This window comes from Equus asinus, chromosome 29 (genome assembly GCF_041296235.1).
Source record: "Equus asinus isolate D_3611 breed Donkey chromosome 29, EquAss-T2T_v2, whole genome shotgun sequence".
Taxonomy (NCBI): domain Eukaryota; kingdom Metazoa; phylum Chordata; class Mammalia; order Perissodactyla; family Equidae; genus Equus; species Equus asinus.
The window spans coordinates 30,347,503-30,370,458 of NC_091818.1; the positions used below are offsets into that span (position 1 = coordinate 30,347,503).

The window sequence follows — 22,956 nt, forward strand, 5'->3', positions numbered from 1 at the left end:
GGAATGTGTCCGGGCAGCTGTGGGAAGAGGCACAGCAGCTTTGAGCTGGCTTGGTTCACCTTCCTGGTGGGGAGGGAGAGCCCAGAGTGCCGCTGAGGTGCCAAGGAGTGGCCCTAGCCCAGAGTGGAGGCCCCGCCTGCCAAGCACAGCAGCCCCATGGACCTCAAGCAGAGACTGCAGCAGATCCACAGCCGGGGCAAACATAGCCCAGGACTGTGCACAAGTGCTCGTAGTGCTGCTGAGCCCCGCAAGAGGGACATGTCCTGGGTGGCTGTGGGAAGAGGCAGGGGTAGCTTTGAGCCTGCTGGTGATCACTTTCCTGGCAGGGAGGGGGAGCCCATAGTGGCCCTAGCTCAGTCCAGAAAGGAAGCCCCACCTACCAAGGACAGTCAACACAAGCATCTGAAAGCATCTCAGGCTGGGGCAAGCACTCAAGACCCTACAGCTTCCAGCAGACAGGGTGGGGCCAGAAACTCTGTTCCTGCTTCCCCCAGGGGTAAAAGGTAGAATCTGTGTCCTAAGAATACCACAAATGCCCCGACAAGAGATTAACTCGTCAAGCACCATGAGAAACTGCAGCAACAATTCAGGCCAGAACGAAAACGACAATTCTCCAAAAACCAACCCTGAAGACACAGAAATTTACGACCTAAATGACAGAGAATTCAAAATAGCTGTCATAAGGAAACTCAACGACTTACAAGAAAACACAGAAGGACGAGCCAAGAAGCTCAGCAATAAAATGAATCTCTTCACCAAAGAGACTGAAACTATAAAAAAAAAAATCAAGCAAAAATTTTGGATATGAAAAACACAATTAATGAGATAAAAAATAACCTAGAATCATTAAGAAATATAACTGGTCTTATGGAAGAAAGAATTAGTCTTTTGGAGGATAAAAATGTAGAAATTTTACAGGTGGAGGAGACAGAACTAAGATTTTTAAAAAATGAAGGAATTCTTTGAGAAATATCCAACTCAATTAGGAAAAGCAACATCAGGATTATAGGTATTCCAGAGGGAGAAGGGGGGAGAAAGTAGCAGAGAGGTTTATTCAAAGAAATAATTGCTGAGAACTTCCCAAACCTGGGGATGGTTCCAGATTTACAAGTAAATGAAGCTAACAGAATGCCCAACTTCACCAATGCTAAAAGACTTTCTCCAAGGAATATAACAGTAAAAATGGCAAAAGTTAATGACAAAGAAAAAATATTAGGAGCAGCAAGGCACAAGAAAATAACCTACAAAGGAACCACTATCAGGCTTTCAGTGGATTTCTTGGCAGAAACCCTATAGGCTAGGAAAGAATGGAATGATATATTCAAAATACTGAAGGACAAAAACTTTCAGCCAAGAATATTCTATCCAGCAAAATTTTCCTTCAGATACGATGGAGAAATAAAAGCTTTCCCAGATAAACAAAAGCGGAGAGAGTTCATCGCCACCAGATCTCCCCTACAAGAAACAGAGATGTCCTCACCCCAGCAACAAAAAGGCAAAAGTCTATGAAGCCTGAGCAAGGAGATAAATAGACAGACTTGATCAGAAACCTGCAGCTCTCTACCAGAACTGGGAGGCAAAGACTCAATTACAACTTAAAAGAGAAAGGGAAAGAAAGCATCAAAAGTAATGATAAACACTTCAACTTAGTTACAAACTCACAAAATTAAAAACAGAACAATTTGTAACAGCAATCATTCAGAAGGGGAGAGGAAAGGGAAGGACCCTGCTTAGGTTAACGGAGATGAGACGCTATGAGGAAATGGACTATCTCATCTCCAATACCTTTCACACAATCCTCATGGTAATCACTAAACAAAAAGTCAGAGCAGAGGCACAATTCACAAAAAGAGAGAAAACTGAGGGATGCCCCTCAGAAAAGCACCAAAATGAAATGGCAGTCAGAAATACAAAGGAAGAGAAACAATGGAAACATAGAACAACCAGAAAACAAGAGATAAAATGGCAGCATTAAGCCCTCATATATCAATAATCACTCTAAATGTAAATGGATTGAATTCTCTGATCAAAACACAGAGAGTAGCTGGATGGATTAAAAAACAAGACCCAACAATATGCTGCCTCCAGGAAACATACCTCAGCTCCAAAGACAAACATAGGCTCAGTGTGAAGGGATGGAAGACAATACTCCAAGCTAATGGCCAACAAAAGAAAGAACGTGTTGTCATACTTCTATCAGACAAAGCAGACTTCAAGTTACAAAGGACAATGAAGGACAGAGGGGCAGTATATAATGATAAAAGGACACTCCACTAAGAGGACATAACACTTATTAAAATATATGTGTGTAACACAGGGGCACCAAAGTACATAAAGCAATTATTAATAGACCTAAAGGGAGAAATTAACAGCAACACAATAGTAGGGGACCTCAAGACCTCACTTACATCAATGGACAGATCATCCAGACAAAAAGTCAAGAAGGAAATAGTAGATTTAAATGAAACACTTGATTAGATGGTCTTAATAGATATACAGAGAGCATTCCATCCAAAAACAGCAGAATACACATTCTTCTCAAGTGCACATGGATCATTCTCAAATATAGACCATATATGGGGAAACAAGGCAAGCCTCAATAAATTTAAGAAGATTGAAATCATCCCAACCATCTTTTCTGACACCAATGCTATGAAGCTAGAAATCAATCACAAGAACAAAACTGGGAAAGTCAGAAATATGTGGAGACTAAACAACATGCTATTGAACAACCATTGATCACTGAAGAAATCAACCGATGATAATGAAAATATATAATGCATAAACTCCAGAACACTTCTTAATCTGCATTTTTACAATGATACACATACACACATACATATATATCGCTCTCTTTTTTTAACGAAAAGTCCATAGTCTGTCTAAAAATAATCTTGGTAGACAGATGATTTCAATTCTTAGATAATTAGATGATTTCTGGTAAATAATCTACTGACCAAAGAGCAGCAATTTTACCTTGGAGGCACTGACATCTGAGAATCCCTGCTCCAGAAAGGTGAATTTACTCAACTTTCATTAAAAGAGGATTATGGATTATCATCCACTGACAGATTAGAAAATACTTACTCATTTCTGGTTCAGCAGTGAGATCAGCAGTCACAAAATTAGAGGGAAATAACCCCATGCCTTGATGGGTTTCACCTTTCCACCAGTTGGGATCACTATGAGGAACAAAAAAGAACGCTTTCCTATAATAGATTATTTCTATAAATCTTTACCTTTTACAGTGTTTAACTTACATTATTACCAGATTTGAATCCCACAACAGATCCATAAAGGAGGAAAAAAATGTATTGTTATTACAAATAAGAAGTGAGGCCTTGGAGAAGATAAGCTATTAAACACAGAGTCCTTTATCTTTTGGAAGCCTGGTGAACACTCTGAGGATCTAATATACGGCTCTGAACTCTCTCCCAGAAAAAGGGGTCCCCACACTTAAAAACAGTCAACATCAGGTGGTCCATGGACTCCAGTCTAAGAATCCTTTGTAATAAGTACATAGTAGACTCTTAATTCACATCTCCATTCCTAAATCAGTGCTCTTTCTAGCACATATCAGCAAATTTTCCCCGCACAGGAGAACACATATTACAGATGACACCATTTATAGCATAAAACGTTCACAAGAACACACTCTCAGGTGTACACCCATGTTCACCACTGTATCCTCAGTGCCTAGGACAAGGAAAGCTAGCAAGCTCTCAATAAACATTTCCTAAATGAATGACCAACGTTTTGTGCAATTTCCAACTAACCAACTCAAACTTTACTGCATTTTCTTCCACTCAAGAAAATATATTAGACTATAACTGAGATACTATAGAAATAATCTTAAATCTACTTGAATTATTTTTTAAAACCACTTACAAATTTCAGTACTTCTTTATCAAGTAAACATAAAGCTACATAGTAAAAAAAACCAATGCACTGTATCACCTCCCCTATGATTAGGTAAAGGTATATAATTCCATGTAAAATGAATTTGTTCCACACAGATATACTATTCTCTGTAAATAAATAAATTCAATATATTATGTGTTTCTTACAAATTCCATAAATACACAGACGTATTCAGCATATTTTCTAAAATCTTAACTTTTTTACTAATTTAACAACATATATTATTAGATGAAACCAAAAATAAATAAACTAGGCCTCCAAAACAAATAAAAACTAAATAATAGATAAAAAGGAATTAAACTACAAAATAAGAATCTAGACAGTACGACACAAGCAAAGCACCCAAGTGTAATACAGAGAATATATCTGTGCCAATATTTTTTTTATTACATTTGGTAAAGGCATTCAACAGGAATAACATGAAACACAAAAGTAGTAAGTTATATATTTTCATAAGAATGTTTAACTTAATAGTAAGCATCACCTGTCATCAAGAATGGTAATAATTTCTCCAGCTTTAAAAGTAAGTTCATTATCTTCAGCAGCTTCAAAGTCATATATGGCACGAACTTTTCGGCCTTCGTGGTGGTGATTAGTTAAGAGATTGGATGTGCTCGGATACAGGCTGGACACGGTGGTTGACTGCTGCCTTTGTTCCTTCAGGGACAACTCAATAGCTGGAAAATAATGGGTTCAAAAGAAGAAAACTGTTAATATATCCAATAATCCAAAGGAGTAGAAAAAGATATCTGAAGGTGTTCTTCTTTCAACAGCATAGCTGGACTAGGACATACCCTATACTGAACAAAAACCATTTCATCAATTCTATTCATTCATTCACAACTGAAAGTTTAAAAAATAAATAAACACAAAAACTGAACAGCATGACGACTATTTTTACTCAATGGATACAACAAATTATTCCAGATAATAAAACGATATAAACTCTTAGATCCATTTTTTAAAATTTAGCTGCAGATATTTTATATTTTCTTTCACATTTTCAATGTATTTCTATAGCTTCAGTTTGCAAAATAATCATCAAAATCATCTGGGAAGTCAAGAATCTCCAGCCTCTTACTAAATCAGAGCCTCAAAGGCAGCATCTGTATTTTATTGCTCCAAAGGTAACTCTTACATACTCAAAGAACTGAAATGTGGAAATAACCACAGTAAAGTGCCTCCTAACAGAATCCCCAAAACAGATTTCAAATATGTCTCCTCTATCTCCTCCCCCAGTGCAGGCCATCACATGTGTCACTCAGGTTTGGCAATGTAATCTTAACAGACTGATTTACCCTGCTTTCAACTCAACTTGTAACCTCTTTTTCCTTTCCACCTCTGTTCCAGATCGATAAAACCTAATGGGAGAACAAAACTTTAAAACTCTCGTAAGAAAATACAGGAAAATATCTTTTAGCATCTAAGGATAGGGGAAAATATCTTAAGACATAAAAAAGCAAAATTCATAACAGAAAAGCAAAAATTTTGATATCAAAATGTAAAACTTCTGTTTAATAAAATACACCATTATCAAAGTTAAAGTATAAGCCAAAAACCAAAAGCACATATCTACAAGAGATATAACAGGCAAAAGATTAACATCCGAAATAAAGACTTTCTACATATTATTTTTTCTTTAAAAAAATGACAGTAGAAAAAGAAAGACAATCAGAACGGCTAATAAATGTACAAAAACAGATTAAACCTCACTAGTAATATAGGAAATAAAAGTTAAAACAATTGGACATCATTTTGAACCTATCAGATTCACAAAAAAATAAACTCTGAAAATAACCAAATGTTGTCTAGAGATTAAAAATAATAATAATAAGAGCTTTCCTACATTGCTGATGGAAGAGGAAATAATACAACTATTTAGCAAAGTTAAAGAGGTACCTACCCCATGAGTCAACAATACCACTGTTAGTCACACAAAATAGTCACACACACATATATATATATACGTACACACATACAAGAAAACACATACAACAATACTCAATGCAGCATACTTGTTAAAGTAAAAAAAAAAATTAGAAAACCCCAATGTCCATCAGTGGGAGGATAGATAAATTACAGCATATATTTATTATTAGTGCATGGGAATATTATACAGCAGTTAAAACAAACTTGATTTATGTGTCTCATTATCAATAGATCTCAAACATACTGCTGCGCAAAAAAACCAAGTTGTAGATGGCACCTGGAGTATACCATTTACGAAAAAAGACTCTGTTGGACACAAAAGTATTTGGTTTTGTTTATGGATATACAGTATAGATAGTATAGTAAAAATATTATAAAACCATAGACTGAAAGGACACATATGATAGTAGCTGCCTTGGAAGAGGAGAGGAAAGAAATCAAACTGCGGAGGGGAACGAAGTAGAGTTCAGCTTTAGCTATGAAGTCCTATTCTTTTATTTTTAAATATCTCAAGGATAAAAATATTAAGTAACAGACTTTTATCTTCTCACCATCAGGGACTTAAAAACGTACCTTTTGCTAAATCTTCTTCTTCTTTTTTGTTAGCCACAGCACCAGGATCCTTGGCTACCAGAGCTGGGCTTGCTTTCGCTTGTTCTGCAGCCTAACAGAAAAAAAGGAACACACCATCTGAGGGTTGTTCTCAATCTTCCTACCCACCTAATCTAAGAACTTGCAAGACTTTCTCATCAATCGACCACAGACTTTGGAAAAAGAAAGAAATTCAAACTGGAGCAGCCTCCACTTTGAAAGGAGGAGAAGAGTTAGAACTGGAGAAGACAGACTGAGAGTAACTGCATGACAGGGCCGGCAGCCTAACCACACTCTCAGATTTGTGCAAAGCAGTTCAACTAAAAGCAGACAGGATGCAAACAAGAGAAGAAAAACCAGAGGAGATTTAAAAACTTTTAGAAAAATTCTAAAACCAGAAAAGGAGTTGAGAGAGGGAAAGAGATGACTATTTTAAAAACAAATAGTTTTTGAAAGTTTAAAGTATCTATTCAAGAGTTATACTTTATTGCTTCCTTGCAGATCAAAAGTCAGGATGTTATCTTTAGGAACCTAGATTTATATCTAATAATATAAATGCTCATAAGACTAGACTATTTTGTAAACCAAAATACAAGTCGTTAACTCTGACAATATATTACTGTCCAGCTTAAACATATTTTGTAAATAAGGTAGTATATAAGTAAATAAATACATAAACTGATTCACGCTTACGGAATTACAAGCTTCTAGGCCTCTTAGTTTCCGCATGGCAATCAAGGCAAATCAGACTCCAGCCTATCTAACCAGCCTCATTTTTCAATCATTCTATCAGTTGCCACATATGTATATATACTGGTACTTTCCCACCTCTGACACACGTTTGCTTCTACTTATAATGTCCTCCTCTCGGGCTCCTTTTGCTCCATCCACATTTTTTCCTATTGAGTTTCAACTCACTAGTCAGTAAACAGCTAAAGCACCACTTTCTCAAGGAAACATTCCTAAATCCCTTAATTAAGCATTCCTTCTTCTGTGTTCCTCTCCTAACACTTTCAAACAAGGTTCTATGAAATGGGTTGGTAAGAATGCAAGTTGCAGAGTCAGGAAAACATGGGTTCAAATCCAAGATCCACCACTTTCTAATGTATAACCTTGGGTACGTTAACCTCTGTGCACCTCAAGTTCCTCAGCTACAAATGAGAATGAGAGCACCTACACATCATACAGTATATCGAGAGGATTAAATTAACACATGTAGCTTCCAAAGTCAGACAGGAAGGGGGTCATTCAGGGTTTAAAACAAAAAGCATAACATTGTCTCCTGGGATTTACAATGTATATAGAGGTAAGGTATGTCATACATGTGACAACTACAGCATAAAGGGTGCTGAAGCAGGGAGTCAAGAAACCACATACAGCTGCAAGCTTTCTACACTGGCATGAAATAATACAACATTAACTCAAAACAGATAGTGAAAAGTTACAAATGGATACTGTAATTCCAGAGCAACCAGTAAAAAAAAAACCATAATTCTAAAAAATATTCTAATTACCACATGTTCAGCACTTAGAACAGTGCCTGGCACATAAAGGCAAGCAATAAATCTCAGCTTCTATTATAATTATCTGCTTACACATCTGTCTCCACAACCAGACTATATGCTCCTTGAGGGTATTTGAGCCTAAATATTACAAGCAATCAAAAAATGATTGTTGAGCAAATTAAAGGCAAAATGTTCAACATCATAGTAAAATACAGTTCTATATTCTTCACTTAGTATATTTTAAATTGTCAAACAAATGCACAAGGCATTTATTTTTAGAAAAGCTGATTAGAGAAAAACTGTTTGTAGTTCACGGAATAGATCTTTAACCACCCTCAACTCTGATCCCCCTCTAGTTGTAATCTTCTTTAGACAATGTTTCAATCATCATGCACCTCTGAAAATTGAAGGCATGTTTGGTCAGAGGTAACCTTTTTCTTTACATATGAAATTTTCTTCATAACTTGCTGAATTTCACAAAATAGACATATTGATCTTTTGTGGTCTGTGAAGGAATCTCTACCAGTCAAGAAGGAAGTACAGAAACAAGCTATATTCAGCCCTACATTCCCGCACTGTACACTTTTCAAAGTTCTTTCTATTATCAGGTTCCAAGTGTGGCAATGACACTTGCCTTATTAGCGAGTCAAATACAGCAGCAGTGCTAACGTTACTTTTCTCTCTCTGTCTAAAGTTAGTACCAAAGGAAGCACAGCAGCACAAGTTGGTGACTAATGTATGACTTCTCTTCATATTTTTATATTATTTGCTTCCGTACTTGAATGAAAAAATATACTTAAAAGATCCTTATATTTTCAGAGGCTTTTGTTAAGTATGCTAACAAAGACCTAGACTGATGAAAATGTAGTAATGACTAAAGCAACTAAGTGACTTTAAAATCTAGAGGGACTTCTGCAGTTGATCCTAGATGATGCGTTTTTTCATTAAACTTGAAGCTCTTTACAAACACAGTTTTCAATGATAAGCTTTTCAGAAACTACTATAAAAATAATCACCATTCCAGCTCATCATATTTTACTTTACATGCGTTTTATATATTTCTTGTGGCTGAAAGATAGCAACTATAACAAAATTAGGTATCACATATTTTACAACAGCTAGCTGAAAGGAAGAGAAGCAACTCAACTTTACTATTGCTGATCTATGTCCTGAATCTTTTGAACAGGACAGTAACATAACTTCTATGCCAATCAAGCAACAAATGCCCTTGCCAGTGTTCGCTCCACTCCTTGTCCTTGGAAGCCTAGTCTGGACAGACACATATCCACTAACCTCTCTATCACACGAAGCAGGATCATGTAGTGGAAAGAACACTGAACTGAGAGTCAGCAGGCCTGTGTTCTAGTTCCAGCTCTGTCACTACTAGCTGTGGCCCTGGGCAAGTCACTTAACCATTCTGCGTCCCTCAGTTTCCTCATCTGTAAAATGAGGGGATTAGATTAGAGAATCCCTAAAGTTGTTCCCACAATTATCTGAGATTCTAGGTTAATTGAACAAAGCTACGTGTCAGATCATTAATTCTTCTTCCTCCTCTTATAGGAATAAGTCCCTTTGTGGACTGAAATGCAGTTTTCACTTGCACTGAAAGCCGTACTCAAGAGCAGTGCTTCTCAAACTTTAATGTGCATCCAGAATCAGCCAGGATCTTGTTAAAATGGAGATGATGAATCCATAGGTCTGGAGTGGCACCTGAGATGCTGCATTTCTAACAAGCTTCTTAGGTGGTGGTGATGATGGTCAACGAACCACAATTTAAGTAACAAGCTTTAGAATAGGTTCTCAGAGTATAGAAACTGCAATTCCACTAAGCATCTACACTCTTTGGTTCTCTGATAATTAAACATTGTTTCTGTTGTCAAGGAAATTATTATAAAATATCTTGGATCATTCTGCATAAAATTATTCCTTAATTATACAGATTCTAGAAATTATTCTGAGAGTAGTAAAAGCCAGCTATCAATTATGAATGAATACTTCTCAAAAACATAATGTTTTTTTCCTCCCCAAATCTCCCAGTACACAGCTGTATATTCTAGTTGTGGGTCCTTCTAGTTGTGGCATGTGGGACGCCACCTCAACATGGCCCAAAGAGTGGTGCCATGTCCGTGCCCAGGATCCACACCCTGGGCCACTGAAGCAGAGCATGTGAACTTAATCATTCGGGGATGGGGCCGGCCCCTCAAAGACATAATTTATCATTGTAAAACTATATCAATTAAGAAGAAAAATATCCTTTCCTTCCTTCACCTCCCAAATATACTTCTGGGTCTTCACATGTCAAGAGTACTCAGATAAACTAGAAGTACCTTGGAAGAAAGTCTAGATAAGTCTGGATGAGTCACTACACGATTCCGTGGAGCGGTCAAAACCCTGAACTTGAGTCGTCCACAGCTGAGAGTTTTCTGCTTGTCCTTTCACACAACTCATCATATTCCACCCTGATCCATTCAGTAGGGAAAGGCAGTATGGGAAATTACTACACAGTTTAAGCCCCCTTGATGAGTTGGGCATGCTAAAGTTTACCCAGAATAGAAAAAGAATAAAAGAGATAACCTTGCATTTCTTCTATATGACATAAATTAGATATTTATCTCATTATATACATAATTTTTTTTGGAAAAGAGAAGTCAAGTCTTTCAATCAATCATATTTATTAGGAGGAAGGACAAAGACTTATGCACTAGTCAGCTCTTGTTAAGGGAAAAGATGTTTCACATGCTTCTCTTCCCCTTGACTCCCTTATATCTCCTTCCCATTTTTAATACAGGTATATGTAAATTTTATAATCAAAAGAACCTCTAAATTCATCCTTAAATTTTAAGAATATCCTGATTTTTGAGCTGTCATTCTTTGTAAGTAAATTATAGCATTAAGAGCATTTAACAAGATTGTCAGTATTACCTGACATAATAATGCAATTTTGTCTATATTATTAAAATTATATAAAAAATGTAAAAATTGCAAAATGTTACACTAATTCATTTATAGAGGAGAAACAGTGGGAAAGGAGAAGTTGGAACACATTAATATTCCACTATATTTTTTGGGCACCTTTGAATGTAAGATTATTAATAATAATTTCTCTGGAGTAGTAAAACCTGCCTGGGTTTGGAGGAAAAAAAAATTCAAATAAACATGGCTACTTTAGAGACACAAACTGTAGCCACAACTTTACAAAATACCTGAGAGCCGATAGCTGGAAACGTAACTCCTTGTTCCTTAAGGTTCTTAATCATTGCTGATATTAGACTAAGCTGTGGATCATTCTTAAATTCATCGGTCCATTCAACCATAAGAGCCTTTAATTTTTCACACACTTTAGGGTGACCCTAAAAAACAGAGAAAAATGTTAATTAAAAAGTACTAACTTCTTGGTTAATGATTTAATAAGGATAACTTAAATATAAAAATTATCAAGTGTTGTAGATTTCTTTCTGAATCACAAATAACCCCTCGCTACAGATGATACATAAGAAAATATAGTTGGTTACTAGAAACAAACTAATTGTATTTTCACACTATGAAAAACAAGAGAAGATACCATCATACACACCTCATATCAAATTAAAACAGATCAAATATGTAATAACTTATTTTGGAGGTCAGAAAGTCCTGACCAGAGTATTTTGCAACTAAGCAAGCTTTGTACATGAGGAAGACAAAGAAAAATAGTCTGTTTTACTTGGTTTTTCACAGGCCAATAAAAAAGTAAGTTGGAAAGAGAATAAATGGTATGGTTCCTTTATTCCTAATTCCTCACTTCTAACATGCGTGACTGTGTATTTTTCCCAAGTTGTTTAACTATCTGAGGCCTAATTTGAGGTCTATTCATGTTAATATTCCAGGAAACTTAATTTCTTCATAATAACATCTCCCCCTTAAGTATAAAACCAATACATTCACTGTAAAATAAAAAGAAGTCCTTTCTCGTATATGTAGCTGTTTGCTTTTCAAAACAGTTGTTCACACTATTAAATACCAGTTTCAGTACCTCATCTTCAATTAAATTATAGAAAACATGACATTACAAGCTCTTCATAAACAGTTGTACATTTTGATGGACATTCAAGACATTAAAAGGATGGTTATTAATTAGTAGAAAATACCTAAATATAACTGAATGAGGCAGAATCGGAAAAGAATTATCACATAATCACAATGCTTGAAAAGAAGTATAGAATTTTAAATTCTTATCTCATTTCTATACTGTTTTCTATTAAAACCTGGAAATACTCATTTTTTCCAAAAACTATGAGGCATTTTCCCTTTTATCACTTTAAAATTTTTTCTTGATATATAATTATCCTCCCTCAAAAAAGTGAGAAATAATTACCTTTAGAATGGACAGATTTTTACTGGGAAAACTCACATATTAATTAGTAACTTCAATTTTTAAAATTCCTTGAATTGCAGAATTTGAATTCTTTATTCTACATTTACTTAAGTAGACAGTATAGTATTAACATCCTGCAAAGGGCAGGTAGTGGCCTTATTCATGCCAAGGTGAAAACTCAACAGTGCCACATTTTCGCAGTATTTCTGAATAGTTCTATATCAGGAAAATACCTCTGTGGCTACAAAAACTGTGCCTAAAAGGGACTGGTATTATTTAACCTGATAGAGAAGTACACTTATTTTCTTATCATATGAAAGGAAAGAAGAAGAAAAGAGATTAAATATACTCTAATTTGGCTTGAAAGAAACCAACACTTGAAGTAGGTAAATTTGTAGTCTCTTCAATGAAACATAACATTTACTTATATATTGAATAGACATAGCTTAGAAAGGGTTAAAAAAAAAAGCACAAAATAGACCCTTGTGATTTAAAATGTGAAGAATTCAACAATAAAATACATAAAGAAAGAAGATCGTCAATTCATTTCTGTAAATAATTTTCCTTACCTTGTTTAATACGTTGCTTACTTCACTAGCAAAATCTCTTGAACATACTTCTAAATGAAAAATTTTGCCACAGTTTGATACACATGCTCCTAGAAGCTAAAAGCATAGAATCAGAAGTTAAAAGAGCTCAATTTGCACAGATATTTTTGTGACAGAACTTAAAATGAAATCACTCACAGTCAGCGCTTGCATAGCAACATGAGGATCTTTATGGTTCACCCTCTTCATAACAGACCGAAGACAGTCTTTAGGTCTGAAAAATGAAAAATGTAACAATCAATTAGTAGTACATCCAGCTTTTTTCCCCCTTAACTTAGTAGGCAATAAACTAGTATACAAAATGGAGAATATGGTAGAGAAGTCTAATTTTTGTTAATGAAACAATTGAAAAACTGTACACTAACAAGTTCCTTTAAATTTTTCAAAAAGAATTGACAGACTGTTCCTTAGCAATTATATTAGGTATTTGGGGTTAATTCTGGGTGAAAAAAAGTTTTGGAATTAAAATGGTAGACCAAGACTTCCACTTCCAATCATGATGGAATAGCTGGAACCAGACTTACATTCCTGCTGTAAAGTAAAAAACTGAAAAATATATTTAAAATATATATTGAGGTAACTGTTTGGGAGATTAGATCACAGCAGTGCTGAATGATGGTCTCTAAGAAGGAATACAAGCAATAAACCAGACATTTGTCTCAACTTTCTATCTAGCGGCACTTTCCAGATATCAGTAGTACAGGCTTTGTGCCTAAAGGCAATTTCTGGATCTCAGTGCAGAGGAGGTGATCCCTGGAAGAGAAGTGATCTCACTGAGCTGAGGGGACAGACACTGGAATTCAGGAAGGCTGTGGGGGCCAGAAGCTGTAGGACAGAGTAGAAGGAGCTATAGGAAGAAAGAGTGCCGGATACCTACACAAGAGTCCACTTAGGCCTATTGTGGAAAAACCCACACGTGCTTAAGTTACAAACTCCACAAGGCTGGGCAAAAAGTGACTGACAGCTGTATGCTGAAGAGTTCCCCAAGCTCACACAGTTTTCAGAGCTCATGGCAAAGTGGCGAGTCCTCGTGGAACATCCAGAGCCTTCAGTGGATACACTAGAAGGTGTAGGCCTTGGTAATGGGGCAAAACTATCCCAAAAGACTACTCTAAATTCATCCTATAACAACTCAGAAACAAGCCACAGAAGAATAAAGTTGATCCAAGTGTAAATTAACTTCCAACAGAATAAAGTCCAATACACTTTAACAGGAATACAACAAAACTTCCAGAAATGAAAAGTATATAAAATGAAAAATTAGTTGGATGGAATTAATCAGGTAAGAATGAAGATCAGTAAACTTGAAGACATGCTTAAAGTACAGGAACTTAAGTACAGAGAGAAAAAAAAGACTACAAAAATTTAATACAGGGCCATCGGTAAAAATATTTTTAAAGGAGAAATGGAAATAAAAGAAAATCATAAAATATATTCAATTGATATGTAAAGGACAAATGGAAATAAAAAAACAGACAAAAGTTAAACAGAAATCACCTAGAAAAACAGCAGATTTTAATATTTTGATCCAACCATATCAACAGTTATATTAAATGCAAATAATGTAAACACACCAAATAAAAGACAGGGATCGGTAGATTGGATTTAAAATAAACCAGGACCCACCTAAATGCTATCTACAAGAAACTCGGCTTAAATATAATGACATATGTAACCTAAAAGTAAAAGGATAGGAGGAAAAAGATACATCACACAAGTATGAACCACAAGAAAGGTGGAGCAGTTATATTAATATCAAAGTGCACTTCAGAATAGGTAACATTACCAGGGATAAAGACAGAAATTATATAACAATAGGAGATCAATTCTCCTTATGTTAGACATAATTCTAAATGTGACATAACAATTCTTATGTTAGACATAACAATTCTAAATTCTAAACAATTCTTATCTAACAAGAGAGCTTCAAAATACATGAAGCGAAAACTGATAAAACTAAAAAGAGAAAAAGACAAACCCACAATTATAGTTGGAGATTTCATTCCTTTCTCAGAACTTGATAAAATAATTAGACAGAAAATCAGTAAGGATATAGGAGACCCGAATAATGCCATGAACCAACCTAATGTAAATGACATTTATAGAACACTCCATTCTAAAATAGTAAAACATATATTCTTTTTAAGTGCACACAGTATGTTCACCAAGACAGACTATATTTTGAACCATAAAAACAAATTAATTTTTTTAAAAATTGAAAAGATACACAGTATGTTGTTAGGTAAAATTTATGATAAAGTATACTACAAATGAGTAACATAAAGAAAGCTGGAGATTTTCCAAGTTCTAAATAACCACACTTGGTCATAATACACTATCATTTTTATACATTATTAGATTTGATTTATTATAATGTTGTTGAGGATTTTTGCACCTTTATACATAACGAGTCTGTGGTTTTGCCATCTTCTAATATCTCCGTTTTTGGTACTGATGTATTGCAGGACTCATAATGAGTTCCAACAAAGCAAATTCTGGGTCCAGATAACTTCACTGGTAAATTCTACCAAACAATTGCCATGATTTTAAATACACAGTTTTTTTGTAGATGCCTTTTATCAGGCTGAGGAAATTACCTTTAATTCTTAGATTAATGAAAGTTTTTAATGGCTGTTGAACTCTTTCAAAGGCATCTTCTTCATTTATTGAGAGGATCATATGGTATTTTTCTTTAGTCTTTTGAAACGGTGAATTACACTGCTTGATTTTCAAGTGCCAAACCAGTCTTGCACGCCTAGGATAAATCTTACTTGATTTTTTCCCAAAAGAACAGCTTTACTTTTGATTTTTCTCTGTTGTTTTTCTTTTTTTCAACTTCATAGATCTCTGCCGTTATTTTTATTATTTCCTGCCTTTTGCTCCTTTGAGTTTGTTCTTGTTTCTTAAGATAGAAACTTTTATCACTGATTTGTGGTATTTCTTCTTCTAATATAAGCATTTAATGCTACAAATTTACCTTTATGGATTGCTGTAGCTACATCCTACAAGTTTTGATATATTGTATTTTTGCTTTCATATCACTGAAAATATTTTCCAGTTGCTCTTGTAATGCCTCTTTGACCTGTAAGTTATAAGCCAAAAATGAAGATAATTATATAATCATAAAAAAATAACTCAATCCAAAAGAAAGCAAGGAAAATGGAGAAAAAAAGAAAAAGGAGCAAAGAATAGATAAGACATAAGGAAAACTTCCAGCAAAACGGTAGCTTTAAATCCAACTATATTAATAATTACATTACATGTAAATAGCCTAACACTCCAATTAAAAGACAGAGATTGTCAGATTGGATACAAAAGCAGGAACCAAGTATATACTGTATATTAACTGTCTATAAGAAATCTACTTTAAATTTAAAGACAGATTAAAAGAAATAAGATAGGAAAAGATACACCATATAAATATTAATCAAAAGAAAGTCAAATAGCTTCAGTAGTTTTCAAACAAGAAATGCTAACAGTGATAAAGAAGGACATTCCATAATAATGACAGAATTACTTCTCTATGAAAACATAACAATTTAAAATGTGTATGGACCCAACAACAGAACTTCAAAATATATAAAGGAAACACTGATAGAAATGAGAGGGAAAGCAGCCAAATCTACTGGAAACTTCAACATACTCCTATCAATAATGTGACAGTACAAATAAAACTCCAAAAAAAGTATGGATACAGAATAATTGAACACTATCATGCAACTTGACCTTATTGAACATTCCACCCACATATGGCAGAGTAGACATTTTCAAGTGCATGGAAAATTCACCAAGATAAATCACATTCCAGGCTATAAAATAAATGTTGACAAATTCAAAAGGACTAAAATCATACAAAGTACATTCTTTAATCAGGACAGAATTAAACTACAAATTACTAACAAAATGATAGCAAGAAAATCCCCAAATACTTGGAAATTAAACACCACATAGCTAAATAACTCTCACATCAAATGAAATCACTAAAACAAAGTTCACTTAAGGAAATGAAAATAAAAGCACACTACCAAGTATTCTGCACCAGAATGCTCACAGCAGCTCTCTTCATATCAACTGAAAACTGGATACAATACAAACGGCCATCAACAGGTACATAGATAAACAAATTGTAACATATCCATACAATGGAGTATCTCTTGACAATAAATAGAACAAACTACTGATAGACACAAAAACCTGGATTTATCTCAAAATCATATCCTATGCTAGACATGAGAATACATACTACACAATTTCATCTTAAGAAATTCTAGAAAAGGAAAATTTATAATGACAGAAAACAGACTAGTAGTTGCTTAGGGCAGAGGGAACTTTTGGGAGTGATTAAATACCCCCTCTCTCAATTGAGGTGGTGCTTACATAGTATATATATAGTGTCAAAACTCATCAAATTACCAAACTGTACATTTACAAGGCATGCATTTTATTGGGAATAAATTACATCTCAGTAAAACTTTTTTTTTATAAGCAGACCATGCATGTGGCAAACATGTATTTCATAGGGATGCTACACAATTAACAATAATAGTCACAGAAATAACTTCAACCTATGGAACACCTATGTATCTAGGTTCTCAAAATTTTACTGACAAGCAAGGGACTCATTCAGTATTCAAAACATTCACGGTAAGCTAAGTCTTAGAGAAGTTCAGTTCCTTGCCCAGGATACCAGTTATCAGATAGTAACTGGTACAAACAAGATTCAAACCCAGTTGTGGCTGGCTCTTAAATACTCTACATACATTCTGACCACAGAACTGCCTTGCAATGAGTTAAGATAACATAAGCTGGGAGCTCTTTATATTAGTCAAAGGAAGATAGCCTCAAGATATTAATTCATCAGATTGAAATGACAAATATTTTACTTAATATTATAAAACATTATCAACATCTATATAATGCTCCACCCAAAAACAGCAGAATACACATTCTTCTCAAGTGCAGATGGAACACTATAAAGGATAAACAATATGTTAGACCAAAAAATAAATCTCTATAAATGTAAAAGGACAGAAATCATAGAAACCATATTCTTCAACCACAATGGAATGAAATTAAAAATCAGTAATATAAGGAAATTTGGCAAGTTCACAAATTAAACAACACACTCCTAAATAACCAATGGGTCAAAGAAAAAAAAATCACAGGGAAATGAGAAAATACTTTGAGATTAATGAAAAGGAAAATACAACACATCAAAATTTATGAGATGCAGTAAAAGTGGTGCTTAGAAGAAAATTACCTGTAAACACATATTTTAAAAGAAGAAGAAAGATCTCAAATTAATCATCCAAACTTTCACTTTAAGAAACTAGAAAAAGGGGGCTGGCCCAGTGGCACAGCAGTTAAGTTCACACATTCCACTTCAGCAGCCTGGGGTTGGCCGGTTCAGATCCTGGGTGTGGACCTATGCACACTGCTTGTCAAGCCATGCTGTGGCAGGTGTCCCACATATAAAGTAGAGGAAGATGGGCATGGATGTTAGCTCAGGGCCAGTCTTCCTCAGCAAAAAGAGGAGGATTGGTGGCAGATGTTAGCTCAAGGCTAATCTTCCTCAAAAAACCCCCAGAAACTAGAAAAACAAGAGCAAACTAAACCCAAAGCAAGCAGGAAAAGAAGAAATAATAAGGATTAAAGAGGAGATAAAAGAAATAGAGAACAGAAAAACAACAGAGAAAAAACAATGAAACTGAAAGTTTCTTCTTTAAAACAACCAACAAAATTGAAAGGGCCAGCTCCGGTGGCCTAGTGGTTAACTTTGGCATGCTCTGCTTCAGTGGCCCAGGTTCACCTCCTGGGTGCAGACCTACACCACTTGTCCATCAGTGGCCATGCTGTGGCGGTGGCTCACATACAAAATGAGGAAGATTGGCAATGGATGTTAGCTCAGGCAAAGCTGCCTCAGCAAAAAAGAACAGACAAACCTTTAATTAGTTAGACCGACCAAGAAAGAAAGACGACTCATTATTAAAATCAGAAAAGAAAGGAGGAACATCACTTCCAATTTGTTGAAATAAAAAGGATTTTTAAAAAATCACGATGAACAATTTTACACCAACTAAATAACCTAGATGAAATGGACAAATTCCACTGTTGAAAATGACTAAGAAAAAACAGAAATCTGAATAGACCTGTAAAACAAATAAAAGGAGTGAATTACTAATCTAAAAAACTTTCCACAAAGAAAATCCCAGGACCAGATGCCTTCAACTGGTGAATTCTACCAAATGTTTAATGCAGAATTACCATCAGTTCTTCACTAAAGAAAAACATACATAAACTCGACTTCATCAAAATTTAAAACTTTTGCACACCAAGGGACACCATCAATAGTGAAAAGACAACCCACAGAATAGAAGAAAATGTTTGCAATTGATGTATCTGATAAGGAATTGATATCCAGAAAATAAAAAGAACTCCTCAAAAACAAAACAAAAAGCAACAACAAAAAGCAACCCAATTCAAAAATGTCTTCAACAAGACACTTCTCCAAAGAAGATAAATGTCGCCAATAAGCACATGAAAAGATGCTCAATATCACAAATCACTAGAGAAATGTAAATCAAACCACGATGAGATACCACTTTACACCCATTAGGACGGCTATTATTTTAAGAAAAAGAGAGGAAAATACCAAAGTGTTGGGGATGTGAAAATCGGAATCCTTATGCATTGCTGGTGGGAATGTAAAACGGTGCGGCCGCTGTGGAAAAGTGTGGTAGTTCCTCAAATATTTAAACATAAAATGACCATATGATGCAGTAATTCCACTTCTATGTATATTCCCAAAAGAACTGAAAGCAGGGGTTTAAGCAAATATTTGTACATCCATACTCACAGCAGTATTATTCACAATAGCCAATGTCCATCAACAGATGAATGGCTAAGCAAAATACAATGGAATACTATTTAGCCTAAAGGAATGAAATTCTGACACATGACACAACATAGATGGACCATGAAAACATGCCGAGTGAAATAAGCCAAACACAAAAGGATAAATATTGTACAATTCCATTTATATGAGATACCTAAAACAAGCAAATTCATGGAGACAGAAAGTAGAACAGAAGTCACCAGTGGCTATGAGGAAGCGGAATGAAGAGCTATTATTTAATACATACAGAGTTCCTGTTTGGGATGAGAGAAAAGTTTTGGAAACATATAGTGGACACACAGACACACAGAAACACATGAAAGAAAAAACATTATCAAGTGATTTGAACTCCAACAAGCTCTGGAAAAACTGGCCAGTAAGCATAGTTATCTTAAAAAATTTCTTTAAGAACGTAAAATGCAATTACTAAGCACTGTGATAAACAGAAAAAAATCCTTTTTAATAAGGACAAATTAGAATAAAAAATAGAATTTCTGTTTCTAAGAATGTTTCATTGCCTGTTGGGAACCTTTCCACCCTAAAGACCATGGAGAAAAGAGAAAAAAATGTATATTTATTGAATACCTATTATATGTCAAGTATTCAGCTCTTATGATTCTCAAGCTCTTTTTCTATTAATTTTGCATGATATTAAAAGCCTCTGATAGCAACATTATTAGACTGAAGAAACAATATACTATAACACTATTATTTAGATTTTGTCTTTTTCACAGTTGGACTTTTTGAGGGGCCAGAATCTGTGACCCCATGCTAATTTTTGCAGTTGTGAAAACCATGTTGGCATATAAAAACACAAAATTATCAGTGCAGTGGTAAAGGCCAAACATAAAAAGAATTATCTGAATACTAAAATTAAAATCATTAAAAAATAATGATCCAAAGATGATTCAGCTCAGTGAACAAACATTTTAGAAAATAATCTTCTAAACTGTGGTGACTTTTGGAAAAGAGAGTGAGGAAAGGGGCTTTGAAATGGAACTTTTACTTTTTATTTCATTCATTTCTATGTTGTTTGAATGTTTCACCACAGCCAATTTTAAAAACCAAGGCAAAGATATCTCTGACACCAAAACAAAGTGGGCTATTGCACCATAAAACGGATAATGCCATAAAAAGCCAATTATAATGTTTTTAAGTGTTGATGAACACTTAATGTATGCTAAGACCGCGGTATCTTTTTAGATATAATAGGGTAAGCTTTAAAAAATCCCTTCAGAACTGCGTATAAAACTGGCACTATTCAACAACAGAAGTGACCCACAAAAATCTTGTATTAACTATCTCATTTCACTCTGCATTTTTTAATTCAGGTCTTCAATATTTCCACAAGATGAGAAGGAAAACACAGACGTAAAAGTGAAGTTAAATCTATCTTTTATTATTAAATCTTATAATTTAATGAAAGATTATGGTTAAAAGTCTTTTTAAAAAGGTTTAAGCGTTAAAAGCGAATTTAAAGTAGGTATACTATGGCTATTATCTTCTCAATGACAGATGAAAGCTGACTACAGACACAGCGTCTGCATACTTTATCATCTAACAGGTGCCCTTCTGAGAGTGCAAGGGAGCGCTCACTGGGCATAGCACTAGAACAGCGGGCATAAAGCGAAACCATCCAAAGCAGACTGGACGTATGGTCATCCCCGGGAAAACTATGTTCATCTACAACATCACCTTTGTATGCACAGATCTGGGGCATGTGCTGTATAAGAGGGTAAGAAGAAAAAGGCAGTAGTTGTGGCTTCTACTATCTTTTTCTCAAACCGTAGAACAGCCTTTTCAGGAATGTGCATAGCTGCCTTGGCATATGCCAGCGCTAATGAACTAAAGCATCAAAGTCAATTTCACCATGCAGGAGTATCTCCAATCCATCTCAACAAACCGTACTGTGGGTTTCAAAAAAAGCCAGAGCTAGAAGAGGGGGCTGTGCTCTATTAAATCCTCTCTACTCCCACGCCCCTCCCATCACAGCACTCTCAGTCATTCAGTTTCTAGATGAAGTCACAACTACTAAAAGTAAGCTACCTCATGCAGGAAGGTAAATGAAAATTAAGCTATGAACCCTCCTCAATCTTCAGACACAAATATCACAGAGCCAAGCTACCGTGCTTTCATTTGCACTGTAGACTTTTCCAGTTTCCCCTAAGAAACAGACTCTGCCGAACTTGAGCTCTGGAGGCAATTCTGGAAAGGACATTCTTTAAATGAATTTTATCAGCAGTCACTCCTTCGATCTAACCACGAATTAAGAAAACTCATTCTTGTGGGCCAGCCCTGTGGGCGAGTGGTTAAAGTTCCACGTGCTCCACTTCGGTGGCCCAGGGTTTGCAAGTTCAGATCCCGGGTGTGAACATACTCCACCCATCAGCCATACTGTGGAGGTATCCCACATACGAAAAGTAAAGAAAGACTTGCACAGATGTTAGCTCAGGGTTAATCTTACTCAAGCAAAAAAAAAAAAAGAGAGAGAAGATTGGTAACAGATGTTCGCTCAGGGCCAATCTTCCTCACACACAAAAAAGAAAACTCATTCTTGCTCATTCATCTTATTGGAAAAGTACCCAGAAAGCAAGAGTTCCCTGCACAGAGTGCTATATGTTTATACCAGTGCTAAAGGATATTGATCCATGTAATTAATCCAATTCGGTCACCAGTACTGTCAGAGTGAATCACCTTCTCCATGTAAATTACAATGACACAAAAAATATTCAACAGGTAGCAAATTACTCTGTTGATAACACTTTCTTTAATTGATGTTACGCTGTCATCTTCAATTTGGCTTTTACGAATTTTCACAAACTAAAAGTTTCATCAAGTCATGTATATAAAACAAAACCATGAAAGGTCAATGATTAATCTTCGTGACGACCCAATTAGTTAAGATTTCGTATGTTAGCTCTTCCTATTTACAAATATGTACAAATGGGTAGAACTTTTTCAACACAGAATAATTTTTTCCCATGTAAAAAGTCATAAATAACTGACAGACGAAAAAAATAAAGGAACTCTTACATCACATTTTGCCATTGAAGTTCTTAATGACTATTTCAAGTAATAAAAATCGAATTTACTATTTGGTTTATTAAAGCCCATTTTTTTGTTCTAATGACATATTTCATTGCTTTGTTATCT

The 22,956-nt window shown here is 35.1% G+C and overlaps 1 protein-coding gene across 2 annotated transcripts in view; it reads right to left on the bottom strand.

The window, feature by feature from the left end:
* STAM (signal transducing adaptor molecule) overlaps window positions 1–22,956 on the bottom strand; it is a 74,728-nt gene that overhangs the window by 19,012 nt on the left and 32,760 nt on the right. For both annotated transcript variants that reach the window (XM_014846034.3, XM_014846035.3), the window contains 6 exons: window positions 13,047–13,122; window positions 12,870–12,965; window positions 11,150–11,296; window positions 6,424–6,514; window positions 4,406–4,598; window positions 3,088–3,182 (listed from right to left, as the gene is read on the bottom strand). In XM_014846034.3, the coding sequence (XP_014701520.1) occupies window positions 3,088–3,182; window positions 4,406–4,598; window positions 6,424–6,514; window positions 11,150–11,296; window positions 12,870–12,965; window positions 13,047–13,122 (698 nt within the window). The remainder of the gene's footprint in view (window positions 1–3,087; window positions 3,183–4,405; window positions 4,599–6,423; window positions 6,515–11,149; window positions 11,297–12,869; window positions 12,966–13,046; window positions 13,123–22,956) is intronic.